General features: G+C 38.4%; 1 protein-coding gene across 1 annotated transcript in view; it reads left to right on the plus strand.

Annotated features, from left to right (window-relative positions):
- Positions 1-2371, plus strand: part of LOC149280615 (metabotropic glutamate receptor 5-like) — a 108339-nt gene extending 105968 nt beyond the window's left edge. Inside the window, exon 8 of the mRNA XM_089500325.1 lies at positions 1552-2371. Within this exon, the coding sequence (XP_089356451.1) occupies positions 1552-2371 (820 nt within the window). The remainder of the gene's footprint in view (positions 1-1551) is intronic.
- The last annotated feature ends 18819 nt before the right edge of the window (positions 2372-21190 follow it).

The raw sequence follows: 21190 nt of genomic DNA on the forward strand, positions 1-21190 counted from the left end.
GCTATATAAATAAAAGATAATAATAATGATAATAATAATAATATTAATAGTATTTTTGCTTAATTGAATTAATTGAGTTTCGGCATTAGATGCACTAAAAGTGCACATGTGGCTGAGCACTAAGCACTTGTTACTTGACTATGTGACCCTAAGAGTGACTATGGCTTTAGCATTTTGGTTTTTCCATAAGTCTGGATTTTTGATAGGTCATTGAATTGGGCCCCATATATCTCTAGGTTTTGGGCTACAATTCCCACAAAAAAATGGGAAATGCAGTTCGATACATTAGTCCAACCCTTCTATAGAGCCATTCATGATCTGACTATGATTGACATAGTCAATTCCGTCTTACATCCTATTCTGCTATTATAGCATGGATTTCAGTAATGATTGTGGATAAAAATGTATTATTATTATTACTCTTTATCTATAACTAATTATTCAGTATCTTGCTTTCTTAACGGGTCCATTTGGGTTGTAGGGTCCATACACCCCAGCGTGATTGTGATTTTTGTTGCATTTAATCTTAAAATAACTATGCCATGAACATTTAAAGTTTTTTTATTTCAAATTAAATTCTATTAAACTACCCATCTAATACAGCTTTAGTAAAAGTAACAAAAACATGCATATGACTTTAACCAATGAAAGCCTATAATAAATAATGATAAAACATATTTAATAATCTAATAAATAAATATCCCTTTATAGGTGTTAATGGTAATTAAAAAAATAGTATATTGTAAATGGTGTATATCACTAAAAAAACAGCATAATAAAGGTATAATATTAATAAGCGTAACATAATAAATATTCTATACTATTAACTTAACTGTACTATAAAAATATGTTTTATATAAAGATGTCGTTGTCCCCAATGTTAGCTTTTTTTGCAACATTATTGTATTGTTGTTAGAACAGCTTATCACTGAGGGCTACGTGTATAGTTATTAAAAGTTTAATAAAAATAGGAGACCAAAAGGGAAAAAGCCAAGGAACATGTGGGGTATCGCCTAACATTTCAGCAATAAAGCCATTTTCATCTGAGAGCCAATTGCCTTTCTGGTCCATTATTAGCTTATTAGATTTCTTTTTTGTCTATTTTGACATTATTATTGTTATTATTATTTTTGTTTTACATTATTGGAATGCATTTAGGCAAATAAAGGACCTTAGATTTTTATTACTAAATAGAGTATTTGACTACTATATATTTTATACTTTGTATTTGATGGCTTCTCATGGGGAATTACCTTTGTTTTAATAAGCACTACATCACATACCTAGCAAAAAAACTGTCAAGGAGACTAACGATCATTAGAAAGAAAAATAACAACTTAGATTTTTTTAAAGTGCGTAATAAATATTTATTATTATTGCATGGTTTGTGGAACAACTTATTCACCCTTCCCGTCCATATAACAGCTGGAAACAGAAATCACGGTCATGCTAAATAAAATAAACCGCCAATGTAAGAGAAATGAATGTTAAATAACAAAAAAAAGGCATAATAGAACTGTGTGATATGCTAATTATGTTCTTTTTTTTCAGCTCTAATGGAAAATCTGTCACATGGGCGCAAAACGAGAAGAGCAGCAGAAGTCAACATCTTTGGCAACGGCTTTCTGTCCATGTCAAGAAAAAGGATAATGTGAATCAAACTGCCGTCATCAAGCCCTTTTCAAAAGGAAGCACGGAAAACAGATATATCAGCACTTCGTTCCCCGACAGCAGTTCCAAAATGCTCTACGATGTTTCAGAATCAGAAGAACATTATCCGGTGCAGTACAGGCCGCAAACCCCTTCGCCAATCAGCACCGTAAGCCAGAGAGCGGCCTCTGGAAGCCGAACGGATGACGATATACCGTCTTTTCACTCGGACGCCGCCCAGCGCAGCGGCTCCTCGCAAGGCTCCTTGATGGATCAAATCAGTAACGTTGTGACCAGGTTCACCGCCAACATCAGTGAGTTAAATTCCATGATGCTCACGGCGAACACGCAAGGAACTATGGTGCCCACGCCTCTCTGTTCTTCCTATTTGATCCCACGAGAGATTCAGCTTCCAACAACCATGACCACCTTTGCGGAGATTCAACCGGCCCCTGCCATCGACTTTAACGGTGGGTCACTGTCTGCCAGAAAGCCCTCTTCTGACAGCGTCAAAGATAGCGCTTCAGAGGCAACCATAGTGAAGCAAGATATTGAGGAGTTGGTAGCTTTAACTCCTCCATCTCCTTTTAGAGACTCTGTTGACTCAGAAGGCAGTTCCCCTAGCTCCCCCGTGTCAGCATCAGCTCTATGTATCCCGTCATCTCCCAAATATGACAGCGTGATTCTGAGAGACTACTCTCAGAGTTCCTCCTCATTGTGAATGTAATCCAAGATAACGTTTGATATCAACAACTATGATTACAGGTTGTTTGGGGGGGGGGGCACAGATCTAAATAAAAGAGCCCCCTTATGTTAGCAACCAATGCCTGTCAAATACTTCCTTCGAGGCAGCGCCAGATTAGAAATCCCATTGTTAACGTTTAGAGCAGATGTTATTTTAGTGGCCTTAAGAGATACGGTCTTTAAGAAACACTGCTTATGCGCGAAGGGTTGATATGGAGCCTAGGCGTATTATTTAGGGCATAACAGGGATGATTCAAGTGCTTTGATTTTAGATTAAAGAGCTCTGTTTTTACACATATGTGAGCAGAACGGATTGTAATCACCTGTAAATTCTATTGTTTGTTTACTTTGGTTTTTTTCCCAGAAGTGAACCTTGATCTTTTATCAAGATTAGAAGACCAAACATGAATGTACACACTTTCTAAAAGACTCAGATATTCTGGGACCAAATGGCAGGCATTTTTCTATGAAGAGAGACTAACAAAAAAAAGGCAGTAATACTACAAATAACTATCAAACGATCCGAATGCGTATCGCTTGCCTGATACACGGCGTGACTAGCTGAGGCTCTGCAGTAAGTGACTGTACTTTCTAGGGCTTATTTCGCAACATTGTCTATGAAGATGTCTTTTTTTTTTTAATTATCGATCATTCATTAACTTGGAATCGGTTCATGGTTCAAAAAAAAAAAACAGGACTTGGATTTGTTAGCATTGAATTTGCTGTCTATTTCACCGTGTTGCCGACAATACTGAAGTAGCAAAAAATATTTTTCGGAGTACTGTTTTGTATTTTTCCCTTAAAAAGGGGCAAATTGTTTTGGTGAATATAATATTTTTAGCAACATTGTTTAATTGAGGTGTAACTGCATCCCTGTGGTTCAATTGCTTTTTTTTTTTTTTTAATTGTTTGCATTGGTTATTTTTTAAGAAAATAAATATTTGTGTCCAATTGTTTTTTTTTGCATGTAAAAAAAATGCATAAAAAATAATAAAAACTGATTTATTGTTGTCAAAAATACTAATTTTGTGAAGTTAGCCAATGATTTCAGTCTGTTTGGCTACATGTACATGATAACCTTAAACTGTGATTGAATTAGATTTTTCAAAGCAATACAGAATTTGACTTTTTTTTTCCCTTAGCACATGAAAATTTCAAATCATACAAAATATTAGTTGTGGACATTTCATAAATACACATTTCAACAAATCTGCGCAGCTTGTGAGGCTATTTTAGAGAGATACAAGTGCTGCATTTCATTGTGTACATAAAATGATATATTCTCCTAGTTACCATCACCATATAATAAGTGAGTACTGTTCTGAGGTGCCAAAAATACTTCTAAAAAGGTTAGTGCAGAAGATTTATGTGTAGCCTTAAAAAAAATGCTGGCCTTACAAGAAGGATCGATTGACAATATGAAACCGTATGTTTTGTGTTATTGGAAATATTGATTATATATTTAGGTTTGTGAAACATTTAATTTTGGAAATATATTTTACTGATAATTGTATAAATGGGGTATATACTGATTGCATATGTTGTTGCCCCCCAAAAAATCAGCTTGGATTTTTTTATTCATTTACAAATTCCTTGACCTATCTATTGGCTTTGAAAGGATACCTAGGTGGTCATTTATAAAGTCGTTTCAGGTGTGAACTATCGAAAGTGGGGAATCTCATGTAAAAGTTATCCCCCCCCCAAAAAAAAAATCTAAAAAAATTACCTGCAAAATATGTCATGGTGTATCACATCACTGATGTAGAGAATACTAGATTTTCACTGCCAAGTTTTATCTACCTGCTGTTACTGGATAAAATATATTAATTAATATTTTAATTCATGTTTTCCTTTGCATTCCAAATACCCTTCCCTAATTTTATAAAATTAGCTTTTTCATATTCCTCTGATGGGAATAATAAAACGCCAAACCTCAGGATATCCAGGCATAAATATTGAATTGTTTTTTATTAAAAATATTTCACCTCCGTTCAAGCCACGATACATACACACAGGCATACATTGTGTCCTCATCTACATGCCACTGCCTTGAATTTTTAAAGTGCATTGGAAACATTGCACTTTTTTGAATTCAGATTGTTTTAAGATATGCCCATATTGACATGATATATATATATAATTTTATATAATATTAAAAAAAATACATTATATATTGGTTTAAATTAAAATTATTTTATTTCTGTTATAGCTGGGAATATATAGTCAACGGTGATTGGTGACAGTAGAAACTTTATAACTTTTCTAAAAAAAAAAATAGCAATAAATATATCTTACTTTGTAATAAAGATTAAGATTTCATCTAGACATTAAGATAGTGTTGACTAGTTGCTCATTAAAGCAGGAAGTGGAAAAAATAATATTTCTCTGCATAGTTTAGAAATCTAAATTTTAATTGCAATTACTCCTGGCCAATAATGAAACAAAACATTCTTTTGATTTGAAAGAATAAAAATTATCTTAACAGTAAATAATGTGATAAAAAAATATCTGAATAATACAGGGCACTTTGATGTAAATTTATGAAATTGTCACATTTATTGAACTTTACCTTTTTTGAAGTGATAGTATTGCATTATATCTATGAAATTCCATATTACATTATTTTTTGCACATCTCAGAGCTCTGTGTGCATTTAAAAGCTGCATAGCATAGGGTAGTGAGTTATAGTAAGGGCTTTTTTAATGTCCTTCTACCATTCATTTATAATTGTTTGCTATATATTCATTATGCATACATCCTTTCTGCTTAAAGAAAAAAACAAGACATAAAATACCACAGTACATTACTTCATGGCACAGCTTCCTAAAGTTTATATATATATATATATATATATATATACATATATATATATATAATGTATATATACATACAAATTACAATTTTTTTTCCTTCAACTAAAAGGAAACATAGCCTAAATTATTTCAATTGTTTGAAGACACCTTAATAGAAAGTGGAGACTTGGATGACCAAACTATTTTAAGTTGTTTTTTGGAGGACCTTGACCAACCAGGTTTCTGGGATGCTTCTGCTGGTCAACCCGTTTCAACTATTCAGAACAGTGGACTCAAAGAGCAGTAGGTAGGCCCTGCATCAGGGGAGGCCTGGTACCTGTCAGCCAAGGGGGCAAACCCAGCCAAATGCCAGGTAGAAATGTGTCCCACAGCATATACAACTGATGATATACTAATTGTGCCATATCTTGTCCTGCCCCATATATATTCACCAAGAATGACTGCACAGAAAATTCATATAAAAGCACAGACAGGACCCCGTACCAATGTAACTACTGCCAAAACCTTAAATAAACGATAGGTATCCTAGTGGCTACATGTGGTATTGCAAGTAACAAACAGAACAAGGACTGGGGCAGGCTCAAAAGCTTTTAAAACAGAGTAGCAAATATCCTTCCCTGCACCTTACCAATTCTCTACCGTTCCCCATTTTCTATGGCGTTTCAAACATTGCCTATATAATTTGGGTGCTATAAGTAATGGATTTAGGGCTAGTGTTCTTTATAATGCATTTTCTAACAAAGTAGTTAGCATAACAACGCAGATGATAAGCACAACTATACAAACATTTACTGTACTGAACAAACTCAAAGCCAATCAGACACGGCGTGTAGTTAAGGCCCTTTACTATTCTCTAACAACTCATCTGTGTTCTGGCACATATATACATTATTGTGTATATATATATATATTACATTCCCATTTCCTGTATCATGGAAACGTGGACATTATACCATGCCTAGTGGTTGTACCTGGGGTATTAACAGGATTGCCCCCGCTTTATAGAACAGAAATCAAAGCAGATTAACGATATAAATCAATGTGACATGTGGCACTTTATCCCTCATGGTTTCCCTATGGGACTTTTGATAAAAGAAAACAGCAGAACAAAAGTAGCAGCAGAAGGAAGTAGAAGTATAAATTGTTTTATGTGCTAAATCGTAGCCATAAGGGCTATCCGCAAGGGTAAACGCCCATAAAATAATGCATTTTACATAATAAGGAGACTACAAAGTCACTCTTTATAGACGGTGATTGGAAGCATGGCTCACTTGTTGGTGGGGTTTGGGACTGGTCATAAACATCCCTTGAGATGCCTGAGGTCACTTAAAATGACAAAATAAATAAATCTGGAATTCATCAGATTTTAATCAGATCAATTTAATGTTCCCCGTTTATGTGACAGGTAGAACGTCACTCTTCCCAAACCCAACATTTTATGTAAAAACCCATGTAACCGTGTTAACGGATTAAAATAAGCAATATATATATGTATTCAAAATCCACCTTATGTCCATATATTCATATTAATTATTGTTAACTTGTTAATATTAAGTTATCGTTAAGTTGCTGATTATTGGTGATTGGTTCAGGCAGCCTATGTTAGGGTGGGAAGTCGAAGAGGGGACACCAGAACAGGAAATTGTTTAGGCATCTTGGTTTTGCCACCTTTGGCACAGGTTTTTGGTTCCCGGAGATAAAAGAGTCCCTTGCTGTTAAACTGAATATCTTCAAAACATCTCCGCTATACCTAAAGAAACAAAATATACTAATCCTACTAATAAATAGTTTTAAGAAATATATTTAAAGCTACAAAGGCAAAACACATGTCCGCCTATCAAAAAACTTTATTATTATTAACAACAGTGACAGGAACATTATTCTGCCCACACGACGTACCGCAACCGCTTAATTGTAAGGTCGGAATCTTGGCGGACTATCTAGCTATCTTTTCAACTGATTGATTAGGACAAGAAAAATAATTAGATGCCACCCTGCCAATTTCCACTCGTTCTCTGTTTATTCTATATTTTTATTTGATGTTGGCATGTTCTGGCAGCACAATGCACGGGTCTCAAGGACAATTAGTTCTGAACTAAACTAAAAAAGACAATGTTTGGCAGTTGATGGTAAATCTAACTAATTAAAACAGGCAACAGACAGAGGTCATTAATACTTCATGTCCTGGAAATCTACCCGGGAACCTCCAAGGGATGTCCCTCTAAAGCTCTCCTGCTTCTTAAAGGAGGCAGTAAGGGGGGTGTCTGAGTTAAGGGGATGAGGGTAGCTTTGTATAGGGGCAGAGGGTAGTGGGGCAAAACACTGCTTCTCCACCCAGTGATTAAACACACTGACCCGGAGTCCTGGCTCTGTTTTCTGGAACCTCTGAGTAGATCCTGAGATCTTCTAGAAATTTAGAGGTTATGGCAACCAACAAAGCTCCGTTCTAGAAGTCCATAAAATTAGGCTGAATGCTGCTTAACAATGGGTGGATTATGGGGTAGATACATTTAAATAATGGACACAGATTATGACAGAGTAGACATGGCTGTTGTTAAACTCCTCTTCCTTAGACCCCTCTAACCCTCTCCAGTCCACCCCAGTATATTCCACTACTGGCCAGAGAGTTGGGTGCACTTTGTGTAAATGGTCTTCACTATAAGAAAAATGTTTTAATTTCAATGAAAAACTGTTTTTTTTTTAAATAATTGTAATAATAATAGTTGTAGTCCAATATATATTTTATACTCCCATTAAGTCCCAGAATCGATGGATAACTGCTTTTAAAAACCACTACATTAACAGAATTAATGTGATTCCATCCCAGCCACAAAATGCTTCCCCATATCAGCTTTCTTAAAGGTACTGCTTGCTAGCGTAAGTTTGTCGCTTACCTGTTCGAATTTTTGTCAGCTTATTAATGAGTTGAACATAATAAAATCTCATAGCATATACTGTGAAATGAAAACATAATTCACCAACAAATAAAATTTTTGTATATAAAGGATATTGTTGTCTCCAAAATAATACATTCCTAATAGAGTGCCAAGCATCTTTGATCCACCAGTTGTAAACTTACAGTAAATACCGTGTAAATGACATATTTGTCCAGAATGCCAATGTGCGGTGTGGTAGATATCCATATATACTGTATATGTCTAGAATGATGGTGCCAATTTTCCAGAAAAATAAATACGTGGATATAAAGTGCTTGTAATTTATTTTGCAAATATTGTATTTAATGGGAAAAAAAAATATGTTTCTAAAATTGTGAATATTTGCTCTTTTTTATGTTGTTGCTGCTTCTAATAAACAAAATAGAGAATGTATTGTTTTATTTTGATGTTAACTGAGATGTTTTTACATAACACGTAAAATCTGATGGCTTTATTTAGCTTTGTAATTGTCAAAATGTAATTTATTTTTGGGGGGAAAAAGGAGAAAAATGTAAATACGATGCTTGTTTCTCAGTTAATCTCATGTTATACTGATGTTTATGGTGTCAGATACTTTTTTGAACATTATTAAAAATCTGTGATACAAACCAAACTATTTTTTGTTTATAATTAAGTCTACTTTGAATCAGATTTATTTTTTTGATGGGGGTAACAACGTTTCTGTGGTCAAAACCAGTAGATGTGATCAACAGTAGAGGGGGTCCATGAGAGAATAATCCAAAAACTTCTGAAAATACCTCAACATTGTCACATACCTGGCCCGGCAGCCGCCGAGAAGAAGGGGGAGACCTCCCACCGTGCCGCGGCAACCGCAGCCGCCACGGAGAAGAGGGAGACCCCCCACCGTACCGCAGCAGCTGCAACCGCCACGGAGAAGAGGGAGACCTCCCGCCTCTACACGGCAGCCGCCGCGGAAGAGGGGGAGACCTCCCGCCTTGCCGCGGGAGCCGCAACCGCCGCGGAGAAGAGGGAGACCTCCTGCCTCTCCGAGACAGCCTCAGCCGCCGCGAGGGAGGGGAAGACCTCGCGGCTCCACGCGTCGGTCGTCCTGTGTTGGAGCCAGGTCCGGTCCTGCTGCGTGCACACGGTCCGCTGCACGCACGGTGGGGGGTCTCCCTCTTCTCCGTGGCGGCTGCGGTTGCCGCGGCACGGTGGGAGGTCTCCCCCTTCTTCTCGGCGGCTGCCGGGCCAGGTATGTGACAAACATGCCCCTAACACACATTCTACTCTCATAGAAATGTGAATGTGACGGCAGATCAGACCCATTCGGACCGTCTAGTCTGGCCATTTTTTTTCATGAAAAGACTCAGACCTTAATCAGTCGTTGGTCTTGTCTTAGATTCAGGAGATTAAGAAAGACTAAATTAGCTTTGGGACTCCTAGTGGCATGATGTTGGTGGTTGAATGATGAGGTCATCTAGTCGAGAGAGCCCTCAAATTTTGGGAAAACTTAATTAAGAATAGTTCTATTTACCAAAAGTAGAAGGCTTTCTTCTCATTTTCTCTTCTTAACATCGCATGTTGTTGCAAACTAAAGCTCTGATTGTACCTTATATTCTGTCACACGCGGATATATAAAAACCATTAGGTGATCCTGAACGGAATGAAACATAATTATCTACCAACTGATGTTCATAAAAGTCTTTTTTGTGACTTAATGTAAAGAAAGCTAACTGTGATACAATGACTTGGCGTAAAACATATAATAATCATATAATTCTCTCTATTTTTTTTTTCCTCTCCACAAATAACAGAAATTTCTAGTCAAAAGCCAAATCAAAGCAACATTTTTTTTTCACTGAATGTTGCTACATTTTGGCCGGTATCAATAATCCACTTTTTTAATTAATTACGAATGTAGACTTTTTATTTAGAACATTCTAATCCATGTTTATGACACAGTCTGTGGAATCTGTTTTGTTAAATCTCATTCAGTCCTTTCTTGATGACAATAAGTTTGATAGCACCACCTACTTGTTTAAGTAACCCCATGTATTAAAGAGTGATTTCAAATTAATTACCATACTGGGACTTCCCAGGGCCGGTTGCCCAGAATGTCCCCTTTCCTTGGAGTGTGACAATGACCAGGCTGGATATGGTAGAAACTGAACAGGGAGAGCCTTTCTTCCAGGCTATTTACTAGACTGAGAAGAATGCTATGGGGTTTTATTCACTAACGTGGGAGTTACCGTACCTGCGCTCCAGTGTCCGCGACAAGGCTTGGGGAAGTCATCGTTGCCTATGGGGCATTTAGTCAATGAACGTTGCTGCCTACCCCTGTTTGCGGTTGGGTTTTCTCTATGGATTATGATGCAAGTGCCTTCAAATAGAATGACCAAGCTGTGGATCCTCTCTGATTTAACTATACATTACGCAGCATCAGCTCAGCCCTTTTCGGAGTATAATTTCACTTGGGTTAGACCTTCTTAACATCTAGTGATATTAGGGAGTACATAATCTGACTCCTTTTGGCACCAACGCCAGTGATAAACTGGTCCTTTGTGATTTCCAACACGAGAAGGTTAATAAAAAATAACGAAGAAAAAAATACAGCATTCTAATACAATCTGCCCCAGGTCTGGAAAGGGGCATATTAATATAACTGTAAAATAATGTATCTGCCAATTTTTCATGGAAAAACTCCTACATAATGAAACTTGGACAGAATTTTAACTACTATTACTTTTGATTGTCAATCATTGCAACGTACTGTCAAAAATGATTTTTCATTAAAATATTCTGGCTGAAGGGCGTCAGATAATGACATACTGCCCCGTTTGATGTTGACAGATTCACGGTATATATATATATATATATATATATATATAGGAATATGGGTGAAAAAAACAGTTTCATTCAGTTCCCTTAGGCACTTTTGACATATATCTGGCAAAGACCTGCGAGCAATTGGAATCGTGGCTAACACCATCCATCTGTGACTACCATATGTCAGAAAGCTTCGGAACCGACTGACGTTCCCCTTCCAATGCCTGAATATACGTAAGGAATCTGTTAATTGTAATTTCCATGCACATTTTCCATTTGTTTCGCTTTATTTTTGTCATTCGGCTGCGGCGGCTGAAAATCAGTGATTAATGTTCCTGTAAAGTTCCACAAAAATCATAAGGGCACTTAAGAAAAAAGTAATGTAAATACAGGCAGTTCTGTGTAATTTCTGCTATTTCTCGCTGATTTTTTATACATAGTTACAGAATTGCTCTTCTTTTTACTTGATTATTGAAAGCTACGCTTCTGCCGGCAAACTAGAAAGGAAATGTTATGCGATTCAGAGTGGCTGTGTCACTAAAAACAGGCTTCCCAATAAGCAGTAAGTAGTAAAAAACCTGACGTTATACGTACCAGGGGCATTGCCAGGTATGCCCACTCAGTGAAGGGGTTAACCTTACACTTGCAGAAGCAGAGAGGTGAGAGTGGATGGAGCCAAATACCCCACCACACACACATACATACACACACATACATACACACATATACATACACACACACACACACACACATCACAGCCACCATCGATCAAAGCACTGCCCAGGAGCTAACAGAGACCTGTATGTTGGCTTACATTTCTTAACATGTCTAAAATAAGTCTAAATAAGTGTTTTTTCACATTAAATTTAAAATGTAAAAACGCACACAAAGTAAATGTTTAGCATGTATATTTCTGTCATGTTTTGGGAAAATCGTAATGTCCATATACGATGCACCAAACAGGACTTCTCTGCTGTAAGTCATTAAGTCTGTTTCTGTTTGGGTTCCTAAATTAAACATCTCTTTGTAAATTTAAACATAGTAAAATACTTTATGAAGAACATTTTAATAAATTGTAGGTATTGTTGCCAGAACCAGGATTTGTTGCCCAGAATTGTTTGGTTTTCCACATAATTACTTCATAGGAAGTCTGCGGCCCTTAGATGCTCACCATGAGATCAGGAGCCCGGGTGGTCAGGACAAAACAAGCAGACAAAGGGGGCGCCATAGTGGTTATGGACAGAACGTACTATATTAAAGAGGCAAATAGAATATTAGGGGACACAACCACATCTAAAAAACTGAACCAAGATCCCACAAAAGATTTCAGCGCAGTATTGTACGCCATACTAGAGGAGGGCCTAAACTCTGCAATCTTAAATAAGAAAGAATACTCTTATCTAAAGGCAGAACATCCAAAAATCCCGGTGTTCTATTTTCTACCCAAAATACATAAGGATCTTAAGGAACCCCCCAGGAGACCTATAATTAGTGGTCTGGATTCCCTTACTTGCAACACGTCCGAATATGTGGACCATTTTTTACAAAAATATGTACCAAACACTCCATCTTTCCTAAAAGACACTACACATCTACTGAATACTTTAAAAGATATACAGTGGTCCCCTGGGTGGCTATGGGCCACCATGGACGTTTCATCTCTCTATACTGTCATAAACCATACACAAGGAATTGAAGCAATTGATAACACACTTTCCAGGGATAGAGACATGGACCCCAGGCAAAAATCATTCATTCTTGAGTGTATAGAACATATTCTCAAATATAACTACTTCTGGTTTGAGGACACATTTTATTTACAATTATGCGGCACAGCAATGGGCACCAGGTTTGCACCCAGCTACGCCAATTTATTTGTAGCTGAGTGGGAAGATCAATCAGTTTGGAACAATAATCCATACGGTGCAGACCTGGTGCTCTGGAAAAGATACATAGATGACGTTCTAATCATTTGGAAGGGGACGGAGGACAAACTACAAGGATTTATAAAACATAAATAACAATATTTTTAATCTCAAATTTACTTCCAACATCCAAACTATACAAATTGAATTTCTGGATGTTACAGTTTTTCCTTCTTCACAAAATACAATACACACGCCAATCAGATAAAAAGAATATTCAATAGACATTGGCACGTATTGAAAAATGACGAGATCCTGGGGAAAGTTCTACCGGATAAACCCCAAATTATTTTTAAGAAAACAGGTTCTCTGAAAACTAAGCTTGCGCCTAGTGTATTCTCCAAACAAAAGCCAGATACAACTCCACGTACATGTTTAGGTGTAAAACCGAACGGCTTTCATAAATGTGGACACTGTAAAATGTGTGGCTCACTTCCCAGAAAGACCGACCACTTTACAGGACATAAAACAGGTTTAACGTACACCATCAAACACTTTATCAATTGCTCCACAAAAAATGTTATATATTTACTTCAGTGCGGCTGTGGCTTACAATACGTGGGGATGACAACAAGACCCCTCAAAGAGAGAATTTTAGAACATCTGGGCAATATCAGAAATAAAAACCTCAAACACAGTGTCCCGAGACACTGCAACTCTTGCCCTTTTTTCTCACAGGACACATTTAAAATTATAGGTATAGATTGGGTGCCCAAAAATTGGAGGGGAGGTAACACAACGGAGAACCTCATAAAAAAAGAAACAGAGTGGATCTTCAAATTAAAAACCTTCAAAAGTGGGGACTAAATATGGAATTGGATATCCTTGCTCACATTTAGGAATTATTCCTCATGTCATTATATATATATATATATATATATATATATAATATTTATTTATTTTTCCCCCCATAACAATACTATACAAATAACCACCCACATCCTGAATGAAGAGTCCAATGCATTCCATTTTATTAATATTTATTATTCTTTATTGACATACATAATAATATAAGAGCTGTCATTCATTCAATTATAGTATCTTGGGTCCATATAATTAATATATAATCAGCACTTGGCATTACAGTACTTCACATCAATCAATATATAAACAGTACTTTGCATTAATAGATACATTTCCAGTAGCTCCCTCAGCTCTTAGACCCCTATACGATCGCCCCCACATTCACATATACCATTAGGAAATTTCATTGCATTCCACACAACTCTCCTCAGCTGACGCTGCATACTGTCACATATTTTCGTTTAACCACTTGTCTCCGGTATCGCATCGGCACTTTACTCCGTTTCCCTATACTGCTATATATCCATGTCAAAACCTTCACCCTTTCGGCCCCTTTTAACCCGAGCGCATACACCGGTATGTATACCGATCAGCATACACTTCTCGCACGGTCGCGGCTCTTCCTGTTTCGTCCCTCGAACGGACAATACTGTTCCGTCCTCCTGCAGTTTTCTTGCCACCTATAATGAAAAAACATAACAGTATGATGAGACAAACATTGTGCTTACACTTACCTTTAATCCTATGGTGAAACGCAACCTCCGATCGGGACATCAGCTACTCTGAAGACAGCGACCCCTGTATGCTGACGAATGAATGGAATCCGGAAGTAATTATCGAACTGACGTCAGACGCCACAACACAGACAGCAAGCAGATGGCGCCGAACATTTAAAAAGACCTCCACACACGAGAAAAAAACACTCCTGATGAAGCCTTACACGGCGAAACGCGTTGAGTGACTTTTTAGGACTTTTATTACCAGTACTTTTTATTTGCTTAATACTTTTATAGCTGCATCTGTTGTAGATCCAGCTTATTGTTACCTTGGAATAAATATTTATTTTAAATATACCTCTCATGTGGACAGTGGCTGTTTGACACACCACACACCTACTGGTATTTAACCATTGGACTCACCAGACTGAAGAATATACGGATGTAACCAGACCATCACCAGGAACTACGGGCATCTTTACACTTGCTTAAGTTAAGTATATTTTCACTTGTTGGGTCTCTAGCACTACATACAATAATACACTATTGGATCCCTTTCTGTTTTTTTCCCCTCGGTACATATCCCGTATGTGGGCCCTGAGGCTATCCTTGTGACGCATTGAACAACACTGATACACTGTGAGTGTGAAATCTGCGAGACGCAGGGCACAGTACACCTTTTTGTACACCTACACTATATTATTTTCTTTGTTTTATTTTTCATTGAATGGAATACACGAACGCCCCCTAGTGGACTTTTGCCCGGGTGGTCAGGGTCAGCCGAGATCAGGAGCCCGGGTGGTCAGGGTCAGCAGGGATCAGGAGCCCAGGTGGTCAGGGTCAGCCGAGATCAGGAGCCCGGGTGGTCTGGGTCAGCCGAGATCAGGAGCCCGGGTGGTCAGATTAGTGAAGGTCAGAAGCTAGAACAGGTATTGGCAGGGACAAGTAGTGGATAAAGGGGCATGAATCTTTCTAAAAAATAATTATTAATATTAATTCCCCATTAATTTCACCTAAATCTAATAATTCCCCAAAATCTAATGTGCCACCAAATAATCTGATTAAAATAATGGTTAATTTATTACAATTTAATGATTAAAAAGAAGATAACCCCCCAAAAAAACATTAAGGGTAGAAAAAACTGAGGTATATTTATATATGCCCTCCCTGCCCCCCCCCCCATTAATTTTCTTCCTTTTATTTCTTCTTTTCTCCTCTATACTTTCTTTCATTTTCTATTTACGGAGTGGCCCTCTATAGGCCTACCTGGTACGTCGGTCATGGCACACCTCAGACCGAATGGACCCTCTCTTGGTCTTTGGTTCTCCGTTCCACTAATCCTATTTGCTTGCCCCTAACACAAATATTGAATATGACCAATGTAAAATACAGCGATCAAAAGCAATTTAATTAAAACTTTGGCAATTGGCTGTCATGTGTGTGTGATTGGGTTACAAAAGTTGTTTATTGTTCATGTGTTGTTTATTGGTTTACTTTGTTGGAGATAGAAGCTAATGGAGAAAAAATAAATAGATCAGATAATGCTGACCCTAACCATGAGACGCAGGTCTCAGCTTTCATGATGCATACCCCCCTTACACTTCAGGTGTCCATATCAGGACACCTGTGTCGAGGGGTGTGGCTAGTGGCCGGAGAGGACAGAAATGAGCCTGAAAGGGGGTGGATATGGTCAGTCTTGGTAGTGGTGTGATCACTGCCCACCATACACGAAGACCTACGTTGTGGAGCAGTATACCTTGGAACTCTCTCGGTTTCCTTGGGTTTCAGGGTTAATGCGGGGTCGAGAGAGTGGCGTTGTGGCCCGTCCCAGTCCACATCCACTTCCCCTACAAAAATGGTGTGTGTCCTGCGTGTCAGCTGCCCTGTGAAAACCAGGACATTTTGTATGTTGGTGTGTAGTTTGGATTAAGCTGTGATGGGGACTCTTTATCATCAATGATGATGTCAAAGGGTTTTTCAATGAATGGTTTGTTTTGCAATAATATTCTGTCCCGTATGTCTCTCTGTTAAGAAGATAAGTAACAGGAATGTGTATTTTCAGCCTAAAATTTCATTTCTTTACAATATTATTGTCACGTTCTGCCCAGGCTGCGGAGCTGCATATCTGTCTTGTTTCAGTTTCCCTGTTTTGCTTCGATCCATTCCTGGATTTCCTTTTGCTCCGTTCTGATCTTCGATTCCTTGCTTCTGCTTTAGCTCTTTGCTTCAGCTCTGTTTCCTTTATTAGGTGTGCCCCACCTGTGTGTTCTGTTTGTCTCAGTCTGCAGTCTAAGGTATGTCTCAGCGCTATGTGTTTGGTTTACATGTTTGGTTTGTTTCGTACCACTGTCAGCAGGGATTAGCGTTAGGACCCACCGTCATTGGAGTACTTTGGCGTAGTGGTGAGCTAAGCATACTATGGCCGTAAGATGTGACGGAATCTCCAATAGTTATCATTCAGTCTTAGGCTAGTTTCTGTATTCATGTTTGTCTCTTATGTACCTTTGTCCTTCTTCCTTGTATCATCTGAGGATTCTGGTTCCTCTCTCCTCTCCCTTTGTCCTAGTTACTATGGCCTATCCTTGCTTAAAGGAGAAGCGTCCGAGGATTCCGGCTCCTCACTCCTTCCCCTGTGTTCCTTGCCTTGTTCCCTGTCCTTTGTTGTGCCCTGTATCATGTATATCTTGTCTAGTAATGTTTATTCCTTGTCTAGTTCACTGTAGTGCCCTGTAACATGTATGTCTTGTCTGGTTATGTTTCGTGCCTGGTCTCCCTCTCCCTTGCTTGTTATGTTTCTGCTATACCCTTTGCTTAGCTTCATACTCCCAGCCTGCAGCATCCTGCACAGGATTCTAGTATATGTTTCATGCCTGCTCCAGGGTGCCTGCAGGATATCGCTTCACTTCATTCTGGACTTCATCCGCTGCCATATCAGGGCGCTGGTGTTTGGCTGCTCAACCCTAGGTGCACAACACCTGGGTGAGTGTGGTCGCCCTGCAACCAGGCCCTGTCCATCTCCACTACTACACTGTGACTCCTGCATACAATCTTCGGGCGCGCTGGGTCCTTTCAGTCATCTGTTTGGACCTAGTCCGTGACAATTATTAGCAGTGACCTATCTGGTTTGCGGTGGTAAATCCGGGGGGGGGGGCAGATTGCGCTCTTAGTCGATCAGGCCCCATGATTGCTGCTGCTCAATGACCCGGTTACAAGGGAAATCTCTTATCTCCCCAACCGGTCCTCCATAGACTGCATTCAAAGGTGATATAATGTCATATCCCGACACTTCATTGTAAGACTGGCAGCAGTGGAGGGGCGGCTCATGGCGCTGTCCATAGCTAAATACGTCTGATTATTAGTCCCAGCAGATTCTATTGTGCTGTTACAATGAGCGAGAATACAAAATTAACTATACCATGAACACATATTTGACATACTGGTAAATAAGGAGAGGACGGCCATCTTCTTGCAAGTTAATTTACTTGGTAGTTAATTTACTGTGAAATTATGTTATATAGTTATGGAGGATTTGTTATGTTGTTATAGTGAATTTACAGTAGCTATTACCTTGAAAAATAGATGTATTAATTTCTGACTAAAGTAGATAAACAGTGTTCTAGCAATTATAACTGAGCTACAAAAATATTCATTTTTGAATTTCAAAAGATTTTTTTCTCTCTTCTGAGAATGTTTGCTGAGTATGAGTAGGGTTTGTCGCCCTAAATGACATTGCAATGTGTATGGAAACAGCAGACAATATGCTTAGAAATGAAATAAAATGTATTATTCTAGTTAACATACAAATAGACAGCAAATAACTATTTGGCCCATCGAGTCAGCCCACTTTTCCTTTATCTTAAATTCAGGAGCCATATAATGTTACATAAACTACCGTTCTGGTATTTTAGCTCACTGTTCTCCATTGGAGGGCCGGCACCTTCCGGAGCAGGGACAGGTACAGCCAAGTGGCCACTTTCCCTCCCCAGTAACATACATTATTTGACCAAAAGTATGTGGACACCTGGCCTTTAAACCTATATGAGCTTGTTGGACATCCTATTAGGGCCATTATTATGGAGTTGGCCCCTTCATTGCAGATATAACAGCCTTCACTTTTCTGGGAAGGCTTTCCACAAGATTTTGGAGTCTGTCTGTGGTAATTTGTGCTAATTTAGCCAAAAGAGCCGACGTCATGCACTGATGTTGAACAAGAAGGTCTTGTTCGAAACTGGTGTTCCAATTCATCCCCAATGACAAAAGTTCCTCCAAATTGACAAACTCGTCAAATCATCACTTAATGGGCCTTACTTTGTGTGCAGGGGAACAGTCATGCGCAAAGAAGCTTCCCCAAAATGTAGCCACAAAGTTGGAAGCATACAATTGTCTAAAATGTAGAATTGCTGTAGAATAAAAGTGGCCCAAACCCTAAAAAACGGCCCCAGATCATTATCCCTCCTCCACGAACTTTACAGCAGGCACTTTGCATTCTGGTAGGTAGCGTTCTCCTGGCTTCTGCTAAACACAGATTTGCCCATCAGACTTCCAGATAGTGAAGCGTGATCCATCACTCCAGAGAACGTTTCCACTGCTCCAGAGTCTGGTGGCAATGCGCTTCACACCACTCCAGACGATGCTTGGCATTGCGCATAGTCATCTTCATCTTATGTGCAGCTGCTCGGCCATAAGAACTCATTAATGAAGTGTTTAATAATTGTTCAATAAATGTTGCTCGTAGAGGCAGTATGGATCTCTGTAGTGGCCGATGCTACAGAGGATAGGCGAGTTTTACTAAACGCTTTATCACTCAGAAACCCTGCTGTTAGTGTGAGCGGTCTACTGCTTCGTAGCTGAGCTGTTGTTACCCCTAGATGCTTACATTTCACAATATTTGCACTCACAATGGACCATGGCAGATCTAGCAGGACCACGAGCAGTTTTTAGTACGGCCCATTCTACCACTATGGTTGTCTACTGAGATGGCTGCCTATGTGCTTAATTTTATACATCTGTTCTAATGGATTGGGTAATTCTAAGGGTATCCACATGCTTTTGCTCATATACCAACTTACACATAAACATTCACATTAACACAAACTAACACATATACACACCCACTCTAAAACACACAAAAAAACTTACTCCATCACACCTCTATCTAGAAATCAAGCCTCTACTTTGCTTGGAGCTCTTCCTTATAGCTGTACATACTGGGTCATGTGACTTTATGATTATTATTATTTATTGTTTAATTGAAATTATTAATTATTTATTGTTTTATATAGCGATAGTGATTATGTGACCCCACTACCTCCAGGTCGAGTCAGATCGGTCCTATTTGAAGAATTCTATTAAAGGGCTGTTTTGTACTTTTAGGTTTAAAGCTTAGTTTTATAACATTACAAGAACAGCGAAGGCAACGACATTGTCAAGAAAATGAATGGAATGTCTAATAACGGGAACTAGCACTGAACATTCAGAAATTGTATTGTGTGGGTATTGTACAAGAACAAAATAAATATCTTCTCTTAAAAAATAAAAAAATAGAAATAGATAAATGTAACTTGCAGTGACATTTCTTCACAGGAGAAGGATGAGAACTGATTTTCTGGACATAACAAATCAGCTGTCAACTAAAGGTGACACAGAAAGCCATCATGAGAAAGCGCGGAGCAAAGGATTTATAAACGGTTTTATATACACTTTGGTTTGACACTTGAAGCTGTAAGATATTGGTGTCATAAAATCTGCCTTGGGCTACGTTTGTAGCTCACGAAGCCTAATTTCACTAGAGATGCTGTAACTGTTTTAGAAGACCCACCGGGTAATCATTTCAGGCTCTGGAAATAGAAATATTCCTCATAAAATAGGAACCATGACAATAGTCTATAAAATCTATTGTTCTAATGGATTCTAATTGTTTTATCTAGAGCGATGTGTCAGTAATTCTTTCCGCTCTGCCGGCACGGGGAATTTATTAAAATCCAAAATAAAGACCGACGCACACTAATAAACAATGAAACTTCTTACATGGACCATAAATGTTTAAAGGATCACGTTTTAAAACGATTAACCAAACCTCGCTTATATATATATATATAAAAGTACTGTTTGCATAATAATTATCTTAAGACAATAGATAAGAAAGCCAAGTAACTTCTCGCTCTCGCTTTCTCTCTGGTGGATATAGATAGACTCCATAATATGCTGTCGGATACTCGCTTCTTACATCCCAAAGCATTACATACAAACTGTGCAAATCTAATTCTAAAAAGGCAGACATTAGCAGAAGGTTTGAGTAACGCAGGAGTTGTCTTTATCATAGAGTAGGATCTTGCTATAGTAGATTGTCTACATACAACACTAGGTACCAGGGGAGGACTGGAGGAGTTCAGCCTATAGGGAAAAACGTATAAGTGGCCCAGTAATAAAGCAACCCAACATGCTCTGTGTCCACCATCAAGTCCTGTCCAAAACTCATTTATAGAAGAGAAATGCATAGAAATCCAATACAAAACAAACACATAAATGTTCCAGTCAAGATGTAAATGCAGCTTAAATCTTTGTTAAGGTGAGCACCCCCAGTGGATACATATGAAATTACAGGTAGAACACAAGACACTTTAGTTGGCGGTTCTAAATGTTTAAATTAGAGCAGCCCCCATTGCAAGCCCTCCCCTGCTGAGCGCCTCTAGGTTTTAAAATGGACATTTGGCAAAATACAAAATCAGCTCCAGTGGCATCTTTAAGCCTCGTTACAGACCATACAGCTGCACCCGCCTAAATGTTCAGGAATTATGTACCCATTAGGTGTCCAA

The sequence above is a fragment of the Sceloporus occidentalis genome, unplaced genomic scaffold (assembly GCF_023333645.1).
Source record: "Sceloporus occidentalis isolate IW3139 unplaced genomic scaffold, rSceOcc1.0.p SCAF_151, whole genome shotgun sequence".
In the NCBI taxonomy this organism is placed as follows: domain Eukaryota; kingdom Metazoa; phylum Chordata; class Lepidosauria; order Squamata; family Phrynosomatidae; genus Sceloporus; species Sceloporus occidentalis.